We start from the raw sequence: 18,226 nt of genomic DNA on the forward strand, positions 1-18,226 counted from the left end.
GCGGACCAGTTAAGGAAGACAGGGCGTGCGTTAGGCATTGACCAGAAGGCACCTGACCTATTCTCACCCCCTCCCCGCCTCACCCCCACCCTTCCCGGAAACGAACGCATACCGAGTTCACCGTTGCGGTGATAATTATTGATTATTCTAGCTTCATGTGAGCAAGAAGACGCGTTCGATTTCAACCTTGGATCATGTGAACACCGACACACTTACGCACGTGGTCATGCTGTATGTGTACGGACGTACTTAAGCACGTAAGCATATGTTAGCATAAGCTTGCAGGAAATTCTTCATGCGTTTGCGGTAGGCAAATATATCCGTACACCCATTGGTATATATACATTTAGATGTGTACACACATGCGCATACACACACACGCACGCACGCACACACACACACACACACACACACACACACACACACACACACACACACACACACACACACACGACTTACCTTAATGTCATTAGATTAACTGGGTTAAGGTCTAAACTTGAAACATCGGGTTTTTTCCACGTCTGGATAAAAACACATAGCGACATAAAAAAGTATATAAGAACAACCACACGCACAAACACGCACACGCACACACACACACACACACACACACACACACACACACATCATCTCCATAGAAGCTTTTGGCCCGTAAATGGGAAATTACCCTAGTGATTAATATCCCCTTTCAATATTTGCAAGCGAACGTCAAAACGTGTTGAAAGGTCAACAAAAGGCCACGAAAGACGAAACCGAACTCCAGGAACCAAAGACTCGATCTCCACAAAGGAAGAATACTTGATAAGGCCAAAGGGTGTGTACTGGAACGGCTATTGTGAACCGAACAGATGAACACAAGAATCCGTGGCTCATTCGGTTAGATATATTCCCGTCTTTCTCCATTTGGAGAGAGAATACAAGGATTGGTATCTTCGGTTGCAAAAATACCTCCCGATTTCGTAAAAATGTAAATTACTTTTTCTGTAGTTATGACTAAAGAAAGGGAAGGTATTGAATATACATATGTGGATACACGTTTGATACGTTTGCGTGTGTGTGTGTGTGTGTGTGTGTGTGTGTGTGTGTGTGTGTGTGTGTGTGTGTGTGTGTGTGTGTGTGTGTGTGTTCGTGTGTGTGTGTTTGTGTGTGTTTATCTTTGATTTAGCTCCTTGTAAGAAAGAAATTTCAAAACATCTTCGCTGCAATAGCACCTCACTACATATTGGCATATTCTTCTTCTTGTTCTTTACGAAGTGGCATCCTGAGAGGATTTTTGACTGTCTGAAGTATATAGACAAAAAAACGGAATGAATTTCTTTATTGTAAACATTTGAAGATTACATTCAAATTTCCAAGTTCAAGTGTAAGACTTGTATTGACTATTGTACTATTGTACTATTGTACTATTGTACTTCCCTCCGATATTTTGACTAGAAAGGAAGCTGAATAAAATCATCTGGGTGCAAACAGGCTTAACATACCAGTTCTAAAACCTAGCAGAAAAATTAATTATCATAAGGGTATATATCCTCTCCGACAAATGAATGTACGAATTATGAATCATATTGAAAAAGCATATTGAGATTTTTCACCTTTCAGTGAGGGCTTTTCATCAAGCTGATTAAAATCATGTGCCGGCAGTAAGAATGCATATACATGCACATCACAGCAATGGGTCTACACAAATCACCGAACACAATGGGATGTAATGATAATGCAAATCAGAATCTTTGACCTATCAATTGTAAGCACCTGGGCGGGAAGCTTTTTCATCAAGCACGCACATACATACACACACACACGTACACACACACACACACACACACACACACACACACACACACACACACACACGTTATCCATCAGTTTCCCATTTTCATGGATATCTTAGCCCTTTCAGTCATTTTATTTTCAACAAAACAAATGTTCATAATCACCATCTTGGCTTTGTATATCCTCTTATGAACTTCCCATCTCCCTTTATTTCTGTCTCCTTTTCCACTCCCATCTCACCCTCCTTATCTCCCAGCCTACCTATCCTTCCCCTTTTATCTCCCAGCCTACTTACCCTCCTCCCTTCTCCCAGCCTACCTATCATCCTCCCTCCTCCTTAACCTCTTCGTCTTCCTAACTCCCAGCCTCCTTGTCTTCTTCCCTTCTCTTCAACTTCTTCTCGAATCTTCCTCCGCTTCTGCCCCGCCACGTGCGTTCGAGTGCGCGCGTCCTTGACCGCATTGAGGTGAGGACTTGCACTTTCATCGCCGAAGAAAAACGGACTCGGCAAAAGGAAACATTTTAATTCTTTCGCCACGTTTTACGTTTTGTGGTTTCAATTTGGTTGACGCCGGGGGGTCTTGCTCAGCTGGCCGAAAGGTCTCCCAGAGCGAAAAGGATGAATTCATCTCGTTTAAGCTCAGATTAGTTAATCTTTTTGTGAAATGCATGTTTCATCTAGCTTTACTGGGAGAAGAAAGAGATGTGGAGGGATTAAATGGGAGGGCGAAATGGAAATAAGAGAGATAGAAAGTCATTGGAAAATAGAATAACGAGAAGGAAGAGAAGAAAAAAGAGGATAAAGACGGAAAGACAGAGGGAATGGAGGAATGGAGGGGGGGAGGGAGGGAGGGAGGGAGGGAGGGTAGTCAAGAATGACAACCAACTGTCTCTTCCTCCCTCAATCCCCCTTACCCCCATCAATCACCTTCTACCTGTTCGGAGAGGTGTCAAGTTTTAGTGTGTGCGTGTGTGTGTGTGTGTGTGTGTGTGTGTGTGTGTGTGTGTGTGTGTGTGTGTGTGTGTGCGTGCGTGCGTGTGTTCCCTCCTTCTACAGTGCCCCCTTGCTTTGTGGCCTATATTTACAAAGACTATTACCACATCGTCGCTGCTCACCTGACTTACGCAAGGTCTCGATCTAAAACGATTCCCCTCTTGATGCGGTCCAGGTCATTTTAGGGCTAAGTATAACCGTTCCACCTCTCAAATCTATTCCGGAAAAAAAAAATATTCCTGTTGTAACCAGAGCCAATTGTTGCTACTCCTCACCGTACTTTGAGCTATCCTACCACACAAGGCAAGGGTAATAGATGTCCTTCCAGCTATTCGCCCACGGACATAAGGTCCTCACCTTGGGAACTTGTAGATAAGTTTTGAGAAACTTTAATCTGGTTACTGTACCAAGTGGATAAGACTAAAAAATAAATTCGTACACTACTACTTTATTCTTATTGCTTGCAGGCAACTTTATTCAGCTGAGGAAAAACCCTTCCGCTGCTAAAGCTTGTTTGATCTTTTCGTAAACAAAAACTTGTGAAAGAAAAAGTAAATATATCTGTCACCAGAAGAATCTCTTACTTGAACGGAAGACTTTTCGGAAATTGTTAGGAAGAACTTTGCTCTCAGATTTCTTGGTTTCAGACCTTGGATCTCCCAGGAGCTAGGAGACTCTCCTCCTCCATCTCCTCCTCCTCCTCCTCCTCCTCTTCTTCCTCCTCCTCCTCTTCCTGACGGGTAGTGACCTTGCTACTCAGCCAGATATGAAAACGTCGGGATTTTCTTTCTTTCTTTCTTCTTCTTCTTCTTCTTCTTCTTCAGGTGATCTTTAGCCTGACCGTCGTCATCTGACACCATCGAATATTTCTGCTCTACCTTGGATTTCAGAAAGCAATTTCACCATGACAACGCTTCTGCTCAACCTAAGAGACTAAATCAAACTACCCATCCTATTTCTACCCCTCTTATTATGTTTCCTCTCTTTTTCCTTCTCCTTCTCCTCCTTCTCCTTTGCCTAGTCTTTCTTTCACTCCTCCTCTTCCTCCTCCTCCTCCTCCTCCACCTCTTCCTCCTCCACCTCTTCCTCCTTGTGCCCTAAGCCTCTATTTTTTTTTCAGTCCCACACTTCCTGCCCATCCGCGGGCTAAATTTCTAATGGTAGGTATGTCTGAGGCCACTTTCATTTCGACTAGTTTTTTGAATTACTTTTTTGCTCGTCTTGACTTGATCTCTCTCTCTCTCTCTCTCTCTATATATATATATATATATATATATATATATATATATATATATTTATATATATATATATATATATATATATATATATATCTTTTTCTCTCAATCTATCTTTCCATCTGTCTCCGTTTCTCATACACATGCTTGACACATCCTCTACTATCTCTGTGACTCCACTCTAAGAATAGAAGGATAGAAATGCCGGTTATTGGTGACAAACTATACTACACGCCCTAATGTCTTCTCTCTCTCTCTCTCTCTCTCTATCTATCTATCTTTATTTCTCTTTTTTCTCTCTTTCCAGAACTGAAATTTTGGGTTGATCATAAGTACACACACACACACACACACACACAATCCAATCGTTGACAACAAAAATATTCGAGGTTAACCTTTGGAAGGTGATACTACCCTTTCTCTCTCTCTCTCTCTCTCTCTCTCTCTCTCTCTCTCTCTCTCTCTCTCTCTCTCTCTCTCTCTCTCTCTCTCTCTCTCTCTCTACCCCGAGGTCGGATCCAATTCCTTGAATACAGAGCTTGACCTCAGTCTCCGAGAAACCTTCCGAATAAAGACTTCCTTCATCTTGACGTCATTTCCGGCCGTGGGAGGTGACAAAAGTGAGAGTCCTGTCGCTTCTTGCATCAGGAACTAGGATTATGAGACACTGTTTCCTCCCGCCCCACACTCTTGCCCTCCTTACCTTTATCCTTCCCTTTCAATAGTGAGTGGGCCCCACCCCCTCCCTTCTTCTTCCCTCCCATACTTTCCCCTCTCCTCCCCTACCCTACCTCCCCATCCCCTCCCCTCTCCTCCCTTCCCTTCCCCTCCCCTTCCCTCCCACCTCCTCTCCTACCTTCCCCTCCCCTCACCTTCCCTCCCACCTCCTCTCCTACCTTCCCCTCCCCTCCTCTCCCTTACCCTCTTCCACCTTCCCCTCCACTCCCCTCCCCTCTCGTATCTTCCCTTCCCCTCCCCTCCCCTACCCTCTCCTACCCTTCCTTCTCCTCTCCTACCCTCCTCCCCTACCCTACCCTACACAGTCCTCCCTTCCTCCCATTTCCTCAAATCTTTTGGGTTCAACGACCTGCATCCCAAACCCTCAAAGGCTGTGGTGTACTTCTAGGCTGAATAAATTTGTCTACCGTTAGCCAGAACAAACACATCAAAGATGTCTGCTCGAAGTAGATGAATTGTTTGAGATTGTACCTTAAAGCGACTTGGTCTGTGGGTTCCTCTTAATTTAGTGAAAAATCTTTGTTGTTGGCCAGAAAAAAATCATAAAGGTTTTCTTCTTTAAAGCAAACGAATTAACATTTTTGTCTGTGTTATTTGCAACTGTCTTCTTTGTAAGTGTGTCACTTTCTTTGTCTGTACTCTTCGCAGTAATATGTTTAGTTACATCTGTTAAGATTTGTTTATGATAAATGTCAAATTACCCCTACCAAATGTAATATTATATTAAGAAATACTTTGTCACATATGAAACATTGATTTAATGTTATTGGAAAGTTCTGAAGTTTTTCCATTCCCTTCTTACCTCTCTTTCTCTTACCCACTCCTCACACCTTCCCTCCTCCCTCCCCATCCTCTTTCCTCCTCTCTTCCCATCCCTTCTCATTCCCACCCTTTCCCTCCTCTCCCGTCTTCTCCTCTCTTCTCCTTCCCATCCTCTCTCCTCTTCTTCCATCCTTTCTCATTCCTACACTTTCCCTCCCCTCCCGTCTTCTCCTCTCTTCTCTCATCTTCTTCTTCCCATCCTCTCTCCTCTCTTCCCATCCCTTCTCATTCCATCTCTTTCCCTCATCTTACCTCCCCTCCCGTCTTCTCTCCTCTTCTCGCATCCTCTTTCCTCCTCTCTCCTCTACTCTCCCCTTCACCCATCCCTTTCCCTCACTCTCCCTTCCCTCCCCTCCCGTCTTCTCCCCCCCTAACTCACTTTTCCCCCCACTCTCCTCCCTACCTTCCCCTCTCCTCTCCTCCCCTTCCCTGAAAAAACCTCCCCACATCCCTTCTTCCCCCCCTTGAGAACAACAATGCCATCGACCATCATTCACTCCGTTTTCTTCCAGACGATTTAGTTCCCTTGAGAGGGGAGCGACTCTCGTACCTGAAGAAGTTTCTGACTAACGATTCCTTTCTCTCTCTTCCCTATTCTCAGGGTGCTCCGACTCCAGGCAAGAGTGTGGCATGTGGGCACGTCGAGGCCAGTGCTACCAAAATCGCGCCTACATGCACGTCCACTGCCCTGATACATGTGGACTCTGCGCCGTTCAAGGTGAGTTAGTAAGAGAAGGTGACGGTGAGGAGGAGAGGGGAAGGGGGCAGAGGGGAGGGGGAAAGGGGGCAGGGGGGAGGGGGAAAGGGGGCAGAGGGGAGGGGGAAAGGGGGCAGAGGGGAGGGTGGAAAGGGGATAGTGAAGGGGAGAAGGAAGGGGAGGAGGGGAGGAAGGGAGAGAAAAGTTGAATCCGTTACCTCAAGTTTGGGCTCAAGAGATTCTGCCGCTTCTTGAAGCCGTGGAGGTATTTGGACATATGCTCGCAATACAAATACTCAAAAAAGTACACAAAAGACAAGTCCTCAGGATTCTTTTTCTTCATTATCTAAACATTTATCATAAAAAAACTCAATGAAATATCCATAGGTGCAAGATGTTTTAAGTATAAGTATGTAATAACAGAATAATTTTACGTACATAAAAGATAAATAAATTCACTGACACTTTCGTGACTTGTCAGTTGTGCCCATGGTTATTACCTGATGATTTAACAGGTATTAAACGTATCCTTGAATATATGGGAGACGACTCTGAGAGGAGAAAGGGGGGGAAGGGTTAGAGGGGGCGGAGTTAAGAGGAGGTGGTAAAAACAGGGAGGATTGGGATGGGGTAAGAAAAAGGTAGAAGGAGGAGAAGAGGAGGAGGCAGAGGAGGAAGAGGAGAGAAATGTATGGGAGAGGAAAACAAGATGAGAAGGGAGAGTTGGAGGGAAGGGAAGGAAAGAGAGTAGAGGGGGTTGGGGGGAGGAGACGGAAGGGGAGATGGGGAAGGCGAGAGGGGGGGGGAAGGGGAGATTGGTTATAGCCATAGAGAAGGGACAAATGATTTCCCAGTAGAGGCCCGGACAAGGACCCCACCATCTGAGCGAGCAGGAAGCTAACGTACACTCCCCACCCCACTCCCCCGCTCCCCCCCTTCACTCCAAGGCCGCAAAAAAAAAAAAAAAAAAAAAAAAAAACATTGATGTAATGTCCCAGACACAGACGGCGTGTCTGACATTTACGGGTACCTAAGTATCGCCCCTGGCTCCTATCAGCATAAGGGCGACAATTGCCAGTAATTGAATCCTCAGACCCTGAAATTTCGTCTTAAGCCCAACGCTGCCCACGGGATGGCCCGAACACGAAAAGAACAGCCAGGAGGCAGCCAGAATATAAGAAAAAATGCCCCACATGGTAAGAGTTAATCGAGATAGACCACAACCCTTTTGGGTACCACACGGATGAATAAGATCGACTGGCGACAAAGGAAAAGTAACACCGGATAAGGAAGGAGATAAACCCCCCCACTTCATGATGGCGATCCATTTTTTATATTTTGGCTGTCGCCAGACGATTTTATTCAGCTGAGAAAGGACTCTGGACCATCCTAGGTTTAGGTCAATCAAAACACCAAACGGTCCACCATTCATCCTTCAGCCGAATAAAATCATCTGACGCATGCTAGAATAATACAAGAAAATCTAAACTTGTAAAGATTCACTTACTGTTAGAGAAGGCGAGAATCAAATTAGACAAGTGATTCTAATGTGGGCTACATGACTTCAACTTAACGCATCACTAACCAGGAACGTTCCTCCAAGCTCAACAAAACCATCTGGCTTTAACCAGAATAAAGTCCTTCAAGAAGGCAAATTTAGTACTATTAGGAAGTGCTTCATGCGGAAGTGGCTAAGGCACCTCTCCCTTCCTCACTTCCTCACCAATTCTGAAACCGGAAGTGAAGTCTCCATTGATTCTAACCAGTGATATCCCTTGGTGTCAGTACAGACTCCGCCCCCACTTTCTCCAGCCTCAGTCACGTGATACAATGGGGGTGGAGCTTCCTATGAAGCTAACCAATTAGATCCCACGGTCTCAGCAGAAGCCCCGCCCCTTTTCTCCACCCCGATACAGGAACCAATAGACGTGAGACGCTGGGAGGAGGGGGTGGGGCCTGTACTGAATGTGAGCTCGGATAGATAATACAGAGATAACAAAAACTCCTTCCGATTACGCTACCGCACACACCAGTGAATCACGTGACTCCAGTGGGAGTCTTTAGTTATGACTCATGATATAACGGTACAGGAGTTATTGCAAGATGAGTTGCAGCGGAGTTATTGTCTGTTCAAGGAAAAGTAATATTCACTCAGAGGACATTTTGTACTTGGCGGGTCTGAGAAAAACGAGATTCACATATATGGCAACATCTCCAAACCTGAGGAATCATACATCATCCCGAAGGTGAAGGAAGAAGAAAAAAAGTACCTGACCAGTTCTTTTAGCATTCTTACCAACTATGATGTCACCATTGTTACCGCGATGTCATTAATGTTGCGACGTCATCTTACAGTGACGTTATTGTTACCCTGACCTCATCACTATCCGACGTCAGTTTTGCCCTGATATCATAGAGACCGTGATGTCATCGCCACTGTAACATTACATTGAAATGACGTCATCAGCACGATGTACATGACGTCACATATTTTGTGACGTCATTGTTGTGGCGACAGACACTGATCGTGACGTCAACCAAGGACTCATCCGCTGCTATGGATGGTAAAAGGGAACCACGCGGCTTCTAGAAAAAAAAAAAAAAAAAAAAAAAAAAAAAAAAAAAAACTCACGAATTCTTGACGAAGTTCTCCCGAACTCGTGAGAAATTTCTCAGAAGAGTACCCTCGGGGTTCTTGGGTCCTTCCGAGCCTTCGCGGGCTTCAAGGTTAGATCCTCCACTGAGAGTCCTGCCTTGGGCGCCGTGGAGAGCGTTGACCCCACTCGACCACAAAAAAAAAAAAAAAAAAAAAAAAATCCCTATATCAGGTGACGTCACGCGCGTGTATCTATTCCGTGACCCTGAATCTCTGTAGTACTGGTCTATTAAACATTCGAAAATAGACCTTACCGACAAGGGTCATAAGAGCTAAAGTCCTACTCAGCTACTCCCCCTTGTCCAGCATACTAATATGGATCTTATCAATTAGTGTTAGAAGGGCGATTATCCCTGTTTGTCCTCGCCCGCTTTCTAGATCCAAATATGGATCTTATCATTAAGTGCTAAAAAGACGAAAATTGGAGCACATTACAAAGTGGAAACTGGTTTGAAAGTATTATGTTCTGCTATGCGACACGTTAACCGCATTGGTACCGGAGGAAGACTTTAGAGTTGAACAAACCATCAAACATTCAGGTGCAAAACGATTAAAACCAGATAACGGAGAACCTCCTACCAGCCTGCCTGGAACACTTGTGTTCTGGAACTACTCAAGATTATAAACTGCTGGAATCCAGATTCAGATCTCATTGGTAACCCGAAGTCTGCATCCAGCATGTTGGAAACATGTGTACACTCAATGTCTTACTTCTGTTACCAGCAAGATTGCAGCAATTATCACTGAAAAAATTCTCTAGACATATTGCAATGTTGCTACGAGCAAGCCCGATACTTGTGGTAGTGTACCTCTTCACTTAACGCAGTGAAAGATTTCCCGAGACATATTGCAATGTTGCTACGAACAAGACCGACAAACGTGTGTATGCATCCGTTCAATTATCAGTGAAAAGTTTTCCTAGACATAATACAATGTTGCTTCTAGCAAGACAGATACTTTTGGTTGTGTACCTCTTCACTTAACGCAGTGAAAGATTTCCCGAGACATATTGCAATGTTGCTACGAGCAAGACCGACAAACGTGTGTATGCATCCGTTCAATTATCACTGTGAAAAGTTTTCCGAGACATAATGCAATGTTGCTACCAGCCGGGTTGCAAAAACATGTCTGGCAGCGGGTTCAGACGCTCCTGAAGATGTGTCATCACAATGTGGACAAACCCGATCTGTCAAACTCAAACTCATGTCGATTGACCGCAGAAACTCTCACACTACGACCTGAAGACATCTGCTATATAGAACTACGCTAAATCGGACTATTGTTCTACATAACATTACCTTTACAGCAAAAGGCATTTTCATTTGAAGAAAATATGCAGAAATATTAAAAGAAATTGTACATCTCCATAATGGAAATCACTCCCAAATGATCGACCAAGATTTATTGATTCGGCTGTGTACGAATGCAAGTCTATTTATGAAAAATATTATTTATTGCGAGACAAAAAAAGGATAAAAACATCAAATAATCAATAACGTTAGTTATGGTTACTGATTTATTGAGTTGCGAGTAGGACATAAGAGATAGATAGAGAGGAAGAATGAGACAACATAGACAAAGAAAAACAGAGAAGAAAAGAGAGAATGTGAGAGAGGAGAGGAAACAGAGAAAGGCACATGCAGAGAGAGAGAGAGAGAGAGAGAGAGAGAGAGAGAGAGAGAGAGAGAGAGAGAGAGAGAGAGAGAGATGAAAATAGAGAGGGGTAAAAGCAAAAACAGTAAGAGACGTAGACCAACAAATAAATAGATGCATGAGGCAGCGTGCACGTACATACGCACGAACACATGCAGACAAAAACTTGACTTTAACTGTCTAGGTACGCGCTCGTCGCCATTCAGTTTATATATATATATATGTATATGTATATATATATGTATATATATATATGTATATGTATATACATATATATATATATATATATATACATGTGTGTGTATGTATTCATTAATCTATATATCTATTTATCTCTCATTTACTTATCTATTTGGATTGAAAACCCTTCTATTGGCATATTTTATTACTGCAATCCACGTTAGCCCTAAAATCAATAGTGTGGCTATAGATTTCAAAGCATTCCTGTATTTTGCTAATTAAATAATCGAACAGGACTCAAGGTAAACTTTATTATATTCTCTTAAATTATCTCCCCGCCCCCGATACCTTTTCCTATTTTCCCTCTTTCTCCTCCTCCTCCTCCTTCCCCTCCTCCTCCTTTCTCCTCCTCCTCCTCCTTCTCCTCCTCCTCCTCTTCCAGTACCTTGTTATCAATGATTTCCAAGCTTCCTCATCATCAGCATTCTTTGTCCTCGACCCCTACGCGTATACACACATATGCACGCACACACACACATACACACACACACACACACGTGTATTCCGACGCTCAGGTGAATGCAGATTCGTGGGGCACGTGAGTACTTCATAATCCGTTTTCTACTGACCCACGTTCCTTTTCGTATTAACCCCGTCCCATTTTCTACTGGCCAACTCCCCATTTTCTTTAAACTTCGTTTCGTTTTACATATACTCGTTGTTTAAACTCGACCCCACCCCGTTTTTTTTTTTGTTTCGTTTTATTTTCCCTTAGTCAACCTGCGACCCGTTTTCTTTTAGCCAACATTATTATTCTTGTTTTTATTTATTCATTTATCTATTTATTTATTTATTTGTTTTTTATTTATTTATTTATTCATTTATTTATTTGTTTATTTATTCATTTATTTTTACAGATCCGCACTGCACAGACAAGAATGCTTTCTGTCCCGGCTGGGCGGATATGGGGGAGTGTGAGAACAACTACAAATACATGAGGAAGACATGTTCGCGGTCCTGTGCCTTCTGCCAACCAGCTAACAGTAAGTAAATTCATCTTGACGTAGGGTGTGGCAGGGGTACGCTCCAACAGCAATTCATAAACTACTTAGTTCAGCTTTTTTACTATGATGAAGGCAGACCCGCGCGTATGTTGGACCTTCTGGATGTGGAGACTGAGATGTACATTAATTTTGATCACACACTCACATACACATACACACATACATACATATATACATACATACATATATATATAATACATATATAATATATATATATATACATTATTGTGAGACAATACAGATACATATATACATGCTTGCATACATGCATATACATGCATAAATACATACATACATACATGAATGCACGCATACATGTATATTTATACAATACATACACAGATACATATACACATACATACATACATACATATATACATACATGCATATATACATACATACACTCGTACATGCATGCATACATATACACACAAACACACACCTACGTACACGCGCACGCGCATGCGCTTGCCACCCTTCTAACGGTAAATGTGAATCACATTATCGCATCCCACTTTCCTGGACAATCAAAGTCCCTCCGGGTTGGGCCGCGGTTGACCGTTACAACTACGTCTGGCTCAGCATTTACAACTTCTTATGGACCGTTGGGTCAAAGTCGGCACATTTCAGGAATCTTGCCCGATTAACGCCAGGAAAAATTTGATCCAAAAGAGGTTAAATATTCTTAGAATTTAAACGTTGTTTTAGCCCTCTAAGACCCAGAAGCCTTGTTTTATTCTGAATGATGTTGTCTGTCGGAAGAACGAATGCGATCTTTAAATGAGACATTGGGAGTTTGATAGGTTAATTTGAATTGAGAAAGGCGAAAGAAGAGGACTCCGAACTTATTCCTGACCGGTTTCGTTTTACGTTTCTTCCTGTGAAGAAGCGTAAAGCAAAACCGGTCAGGAATAAACTCGGAACGCAGACCTAGACCCATGTCTTATTCTTCCACCTTTTACAACTTTTCACAATATCTCAACGTTAATTGAAAAAAATTAACCTTCTCCATGACGAAAGAAAATCACCTGCTTTAGCCAGAATAAAATCATCAAAAAAGAATTCTCATTTTCAGGGTAACATTAATGATAATGTCCTGTATTTTTTCCTTTTATATTTTCACTATTGTTTGTTTCTACTAATATAAATAAGGTTTAAGGAGCTCTTATCTGACCTTTAATCCTACTGAAAAGAAATCTTAAAGCTAGAATCAGGCCACTCCACTAGAAATCCTTTCCTGGGTATCTTTGTGAATATGACTCCTGTCCCACTCGATGGGAAAAGAATGTAGCGGTTAAACCGCCATCTAGCGGTGAAAAGCTTAGATATCCTTCTGGGGGTCTGGTGCGGTCAAGGTTACGGGGTTAAGGTAATCTCAAAGAGAATACCCATTGATATTCTGGCTGGGATATGCTTCATCCCTCAAATCTCAAGGACCTTCAACACATTTCACAAAACTTAGATATGTTTAACAAAGCACAGACATCCTTCCCCACGTCAGATTCTCGTTTTGAAGATTTGTCCTCTGCGTAGCACTTGTGCTTATATATCACAAACACTTAAAACATATCACAAGACGCTCTCTTAGCACAGCACCACATAATCCCAAATCACAGAACGGCACAGCATAGAAGGACGTAGAAGTCTTATCATACTGTGTATCTAAGGGCTGCTAAGTTAAGGTGAGAGCTGGAAAGTTGATAGTGCAAGTTGAGGAAAGCAAGCGCCTCCACTTACCCCCTTCCACCCTCCACTATGGTCAAGTTGGCAGCTTGAGTTCATTGCACCGTCTCTGCCCCAGGGACGGGGTGGAGTGGGTAAGGGGGGTGGAGGGGGGGTGGAGAGGGAGGGGGACAGACAGGACGTCCCTTGCCCTAGGGTCACCAGTGAGAGTCTACAGGGAACCCTTCGTCTTTCTTTAAGACCCTGAGTTCTTCTTTATTCCTGAAATCTAAGAACCTTAGCTTTCAATCCCAGAGTCCGGGTGGTCCCTTTTTTCTTTCTTGGAACTGATTTTTTTGGGGGGTGGGGGAGAAAAGGAGAAGAAATCACATCATCTCTTCTTCAGGGTCCCTCGGATTTTTTTTTTTTTTTTTTTTATTATCATCCCTTCCTTTCCTCGACCTCCGAGTTCCTTTATCTTTCTATTAAGGCTTTAAACCCTCTTCTTTTTATAGGGGTTCTGGGTTATTCTTTTGTCTTGGAGTCTGTATTTGCGTCATGTTCAACAAGGAGTATCATAGAGGAACAATAAGTTTACTTTTAACTGTTTAACTGTTGCTTACTATTTATACATTTGTTCTGGTTCCCACCAAGTAATTTTATTCGGTCGAGGGAAACATCCATGCGTGGCATAAGGGTTAGCTGTGATGCAACAAGAGCCAACCCTCAGACGACTAGAATCGTCTGGTGCGATCCAGAACAAAGAGATTTATCAAGATCATTCCTTACTCGATACGCCCCTCAGATGCATACGATATGTTGACATGCAGTAGTCGATTTCCTTTAACCTATTAGTAACATTTACGTAACATTGTATTTAATTTAGGGAAGGACACTGCATTGGAATAGGTTAAGCTACCTCAGTTGACTAAGATGACGCTCCTTGAAGATTTTGTTCTAATTTTCATTTTATTTCCTCCGCAGATCACAACATCCCATACCTTAACTCCAACGTTGTGGATATCTACTGGCAGAAATGGAATAGACAATTCCCTCATCTGGCTCAACTAAACCACTAACAAGCAGGAAAAACCCGCATTCATGAGCATTCATAACAGCTTATGTAAATACATTTACTCTATATATATGTACATATATATATATATTGTACATGCAAGGTCCATCATCTGCATACATCTGTACATATATATTGTACATTTATGTATGCGCTTCCCATAATCCTTTCGCTATGGGAGGCCCACCATACGCACTCTAAAGGACAACCTGGGAATCCCTTGCACTTCAAGGACGAAGTCGAAGTAGCAGGTCGTCCCCCAGTCCTCCTGTTAGACGCCTCCGAGTTCGAGAGAAGGGTCCTGGAGGTGCAACAGACCGGGGATGGGGGACACAGCCACTCACGCGCATCGGTGAAGACGCAGAGATCCTCTGAACGTCTAACTATGTACCTGCTGTTATCGACCTGGTTCGTCTTTGAAATTACGCTCATGTTATTATTTTTCCCCCCTTTTACGCCTTCACAGTATTTATTCCATGGGTATAGTTATCACCATCAATTGGGAGCATATGCCCGGTGGCGCGTTGCTCTACTCACACAACGTCGCCAGTTCCCACGGGGTGCCCGAGCAAGCTCCCATAGAGCCATCCTTCCCATTCCAAACAACTCTCAGCAGGTTTGGTTGACTTCCCCCCGGTTGTGGGTTCTGTGGGTGTCCCGTGCGTCTTTTCAATCAATGGTTGTCTCTTGTGGAGACAACGCTGAATAGGATCAACACTGGGGAAATATGCTACATACCCATACATGGTATGATACATAGTCATCCCATGATTCTTCGAAAGCATTTCATACCAAAGACGCCGAGACACATCTTGAGCTCCGCCGACAAAAGGGGGTAGTCGGTCGTCCTGGGAGAGGGAAAACAGCACTCAGGCGCCCACATGGAGAGCCCGCCGTAGGCTCAACCCGAGGCTGGTTCGACGTGTCCGCGCCTTACCTGCATTATCCCGGTAATTCGCACATCGGGCTTGGTGGTTTCGACAGGGGCAGGTTGCAAGTCCACCCCATTCCATAGGCATAGGATTCGCCCTTCCATCCTCCCATACACCACCGAGCCCAACGAGGGAAGACTAGGCTTTGGGTATACACCTTTAACACAGCAGTCCCAGGGTATACTTAAATACATCCTCTTCATTTAGTTTTAAGCAACAGAGACGCTGTTCCTCGTCGATTTTTTGTTATGTATCGAACGCGCAACTGTGGTCAGTGACCATAGTTGCTGACGTAGACGAAATGTCATTTTTGAGCATGACAGGGGATGCAAATTATCCAAAACAGTTTATATTTAAATTTATTTACATGTATATATATTGTACAAAAATTAGAAACTCAAAATATTCATTGCAAATATATTTACTCGCTCAAACAATTCTCATTTCGTACATGCTCGTATTGAGCAATTTCTTTCAACTATTAGTTTAACGTCACTGTATAGTATGTAACAGAAGATGTGTACATATGTACTTAAGTACACTTGTACACGTACATAATTGTGATCATTATCGAAGCGTTATGTAATTGAAGAGTAGGTAACGTCATTGTGGTGTTTAGCATCAGTCTGACGCTAAATTGTATATGAGAAATGATTTCTCATTTCTCTTGAGAACATGTGATGCAAGGTCAAGCAAGAGATTTTCATTGACTATAATGTGTGTGTGCGTGTGTGTGTGTATGTGTGTGTGTGTGTGTGTGTGTGTGTGTGTGTGTGTGTGTGTGTGTGTGTGTGTGTGTGTGTGTATGTGTGTGCATATGCACCTTTTATGTGCATGCGTATATATATATAGAAACAGTATTCAGCGGTACCTATCAGCTGAGGGCATTGGGAATAAGGGCATTAATGTAGATTTACCAAATGTAACGATATGATGGCATTAAAATGTCAGTTTTACATTTATTCTACTCGGAAGAAACCTCTCTAAAGCCGTCAACAACCCACTGATCGATAATTCATATTTTCCGTCCTTCAACACTGTAATTGATTAGTCATGAGGGAGAAAAAAAGAGAAATATTATTCTTTCCTAATATGTTGGAAGTCTCAGAGCATGGATATGGTTAAGCGGTAACTCTAGCTTTTGAAATTATTTAATTTAATTGTTTTTATATGATATGTATCAAATTCCTAGTGCACCGCGGCTAGAAAAATAAAATCCATAAATTGTGAGTTCAACGTGATGATAAGCATTTGTTATATATATATATATATATATATATATATATATATATATATATATATATATATATATATATATATATATATATATAAAGATTATTTAAAAAAAAATCATCAGTCAATTTTGATAATTTAACTACTTTATATCTTTATATGTCTTATAATTTTGATTTACACTTTTTGATACTTTTGTAGTTAACTAAAGTTGTTAACATCGATAAAAATATCAGAATTTGATTGTTTCAGCAAATGGTCAAGAATCTCAACATTAAAAACAATTATAATCTTTACTTCTTGCATTTATTTGAGACATTGACAAAAATAGAAATATTAACCTTCTTGTGGGAGAGGCATTTGATCAAGACTGTCAACATAAAAAAGTATACAAACATTAACTGATCTATGTTACTGCTGCACCTTTGAATCCCAAAGACAGTCCACCAAATCTTAGCCAATAAGATCTTTTGAACCACGGAAGGCTTTTGACCACGTCTCCCGATCGCGTTGGAAAGGACAAGTCATTCTTGTAAATCTAAACATGATGAATATGAAGAATGAAGACCTTGCGATACAGGCTTATAGTCGTTAATTTTATATATATATATATATATATATATATATATATATATATATATATATATATATATATATACATATATATGAAAAGGCTGGGAAAATGTCAGACAATTCCCAAAGCTATTATCAATAATCATTATTATTGTTCTACCGTGTTATTGATTGAAAAATTATTGTAAGTCCACGTAACGGCATCTAAGTAATTGCCTTCATCAGCGTCGCCAAGCAGATCACGAATCAAAACAAGTCAAGCGCTGGAGATTTCAACGCCATATTAAACAACAATCCAACAGCAAGGACATGGCCTTGCCTCTGCAGCAAATGTACGTAAACAAATCACAATCATCGCCGTTTATAACACTGCCAAGGTATCCCTTGACCAATCTAACTAACCTTGATCATTTGTGGTCAATGTGTGAAGTTAGTTTCTAATCTTGGCACCAGATGGCTGTACTATTGCTCAATCGTGCTTGTTCCTCTTTTTTTTTTTTATGTCAAACACGTTCGACAACTTGACTCCGACGCAACAGAATTTGATTACTCATGGTTCGAATCAGCGAAATGTCACAGAAACACAGTTTTCCGAATCACAATAATCAGAAAGATATTCTGAATAATATAACGTTCTTGCTATATATTGTCTATATATCTATATTATCGAACTGGGGTTGTTGATGTTTAAACAGGTTAAAACCTAATTAGAGCATTACCTATTATCTATTTTTAACTGTGTGTCCGTGTATTTGTGTGTGTGTGTGTGTGTGTGTGTGTGTGTGTGTGTGTGTGTGTGTGTGTGTGTGTGTGTGTGTGTGTGTGTGTGTGTGTGTGTGTTTGTGTGGGTGTGCGTGTATGATTTTTAGAAATCATACAAAGATGCTTCGTTATCTCTACACCCAGTATTCTGCCACCTACTGTACAATGAACAAAGCA

At 42.0% G+C, this 18,226-nt stretch overlaps 1 protein-coding gene across 1 annotated transcript in view; it reads left to right on the top strand.

The window, feature by feature from the left end:
* Positions 1-16,749, top strand: part of LOC143028491 (uncharacterized) — a 30,693-nt gene extending 13,944 nt beyond the window's left edge. The window contains exons 2-4 of the mRNA XM_076190667.1: positions 6,164-6,280; positions 11,666-11,791; positions 14,459-16,749. Of these exons, the coding sequence (XP_076046782.1) occupies positions 6,164-6,280; positions 11,666-11,791; positions 14,459-14,553 (338 nt within the window). The 3' untranslated portion in view covers positions 14,554-16,749. The remainder of the gene's footprint in view (positions 1-6,163; positions 6,281-11,665; positions 11,792-14,458) is intronic.
* Positions 16,750-18,226: the final 1,477 nt, after the last annotated feature.

The sequence above is a fragment of the Oratosquilla oratoria genome, chromosome 9, assembly GCF_046742065.1.
Source record: "Oratosquilla oratoria isolate Oo_2021 chromosome 9, ASM4674206v1, whole genome shotgun sequence".
Lineage (NCBI taxonomy): Eukaryota > Metazoa > Arthropoda > Malacostraca > Stomatopoda > Squillidae > Oratosquilla > Oratosquilla oratoria.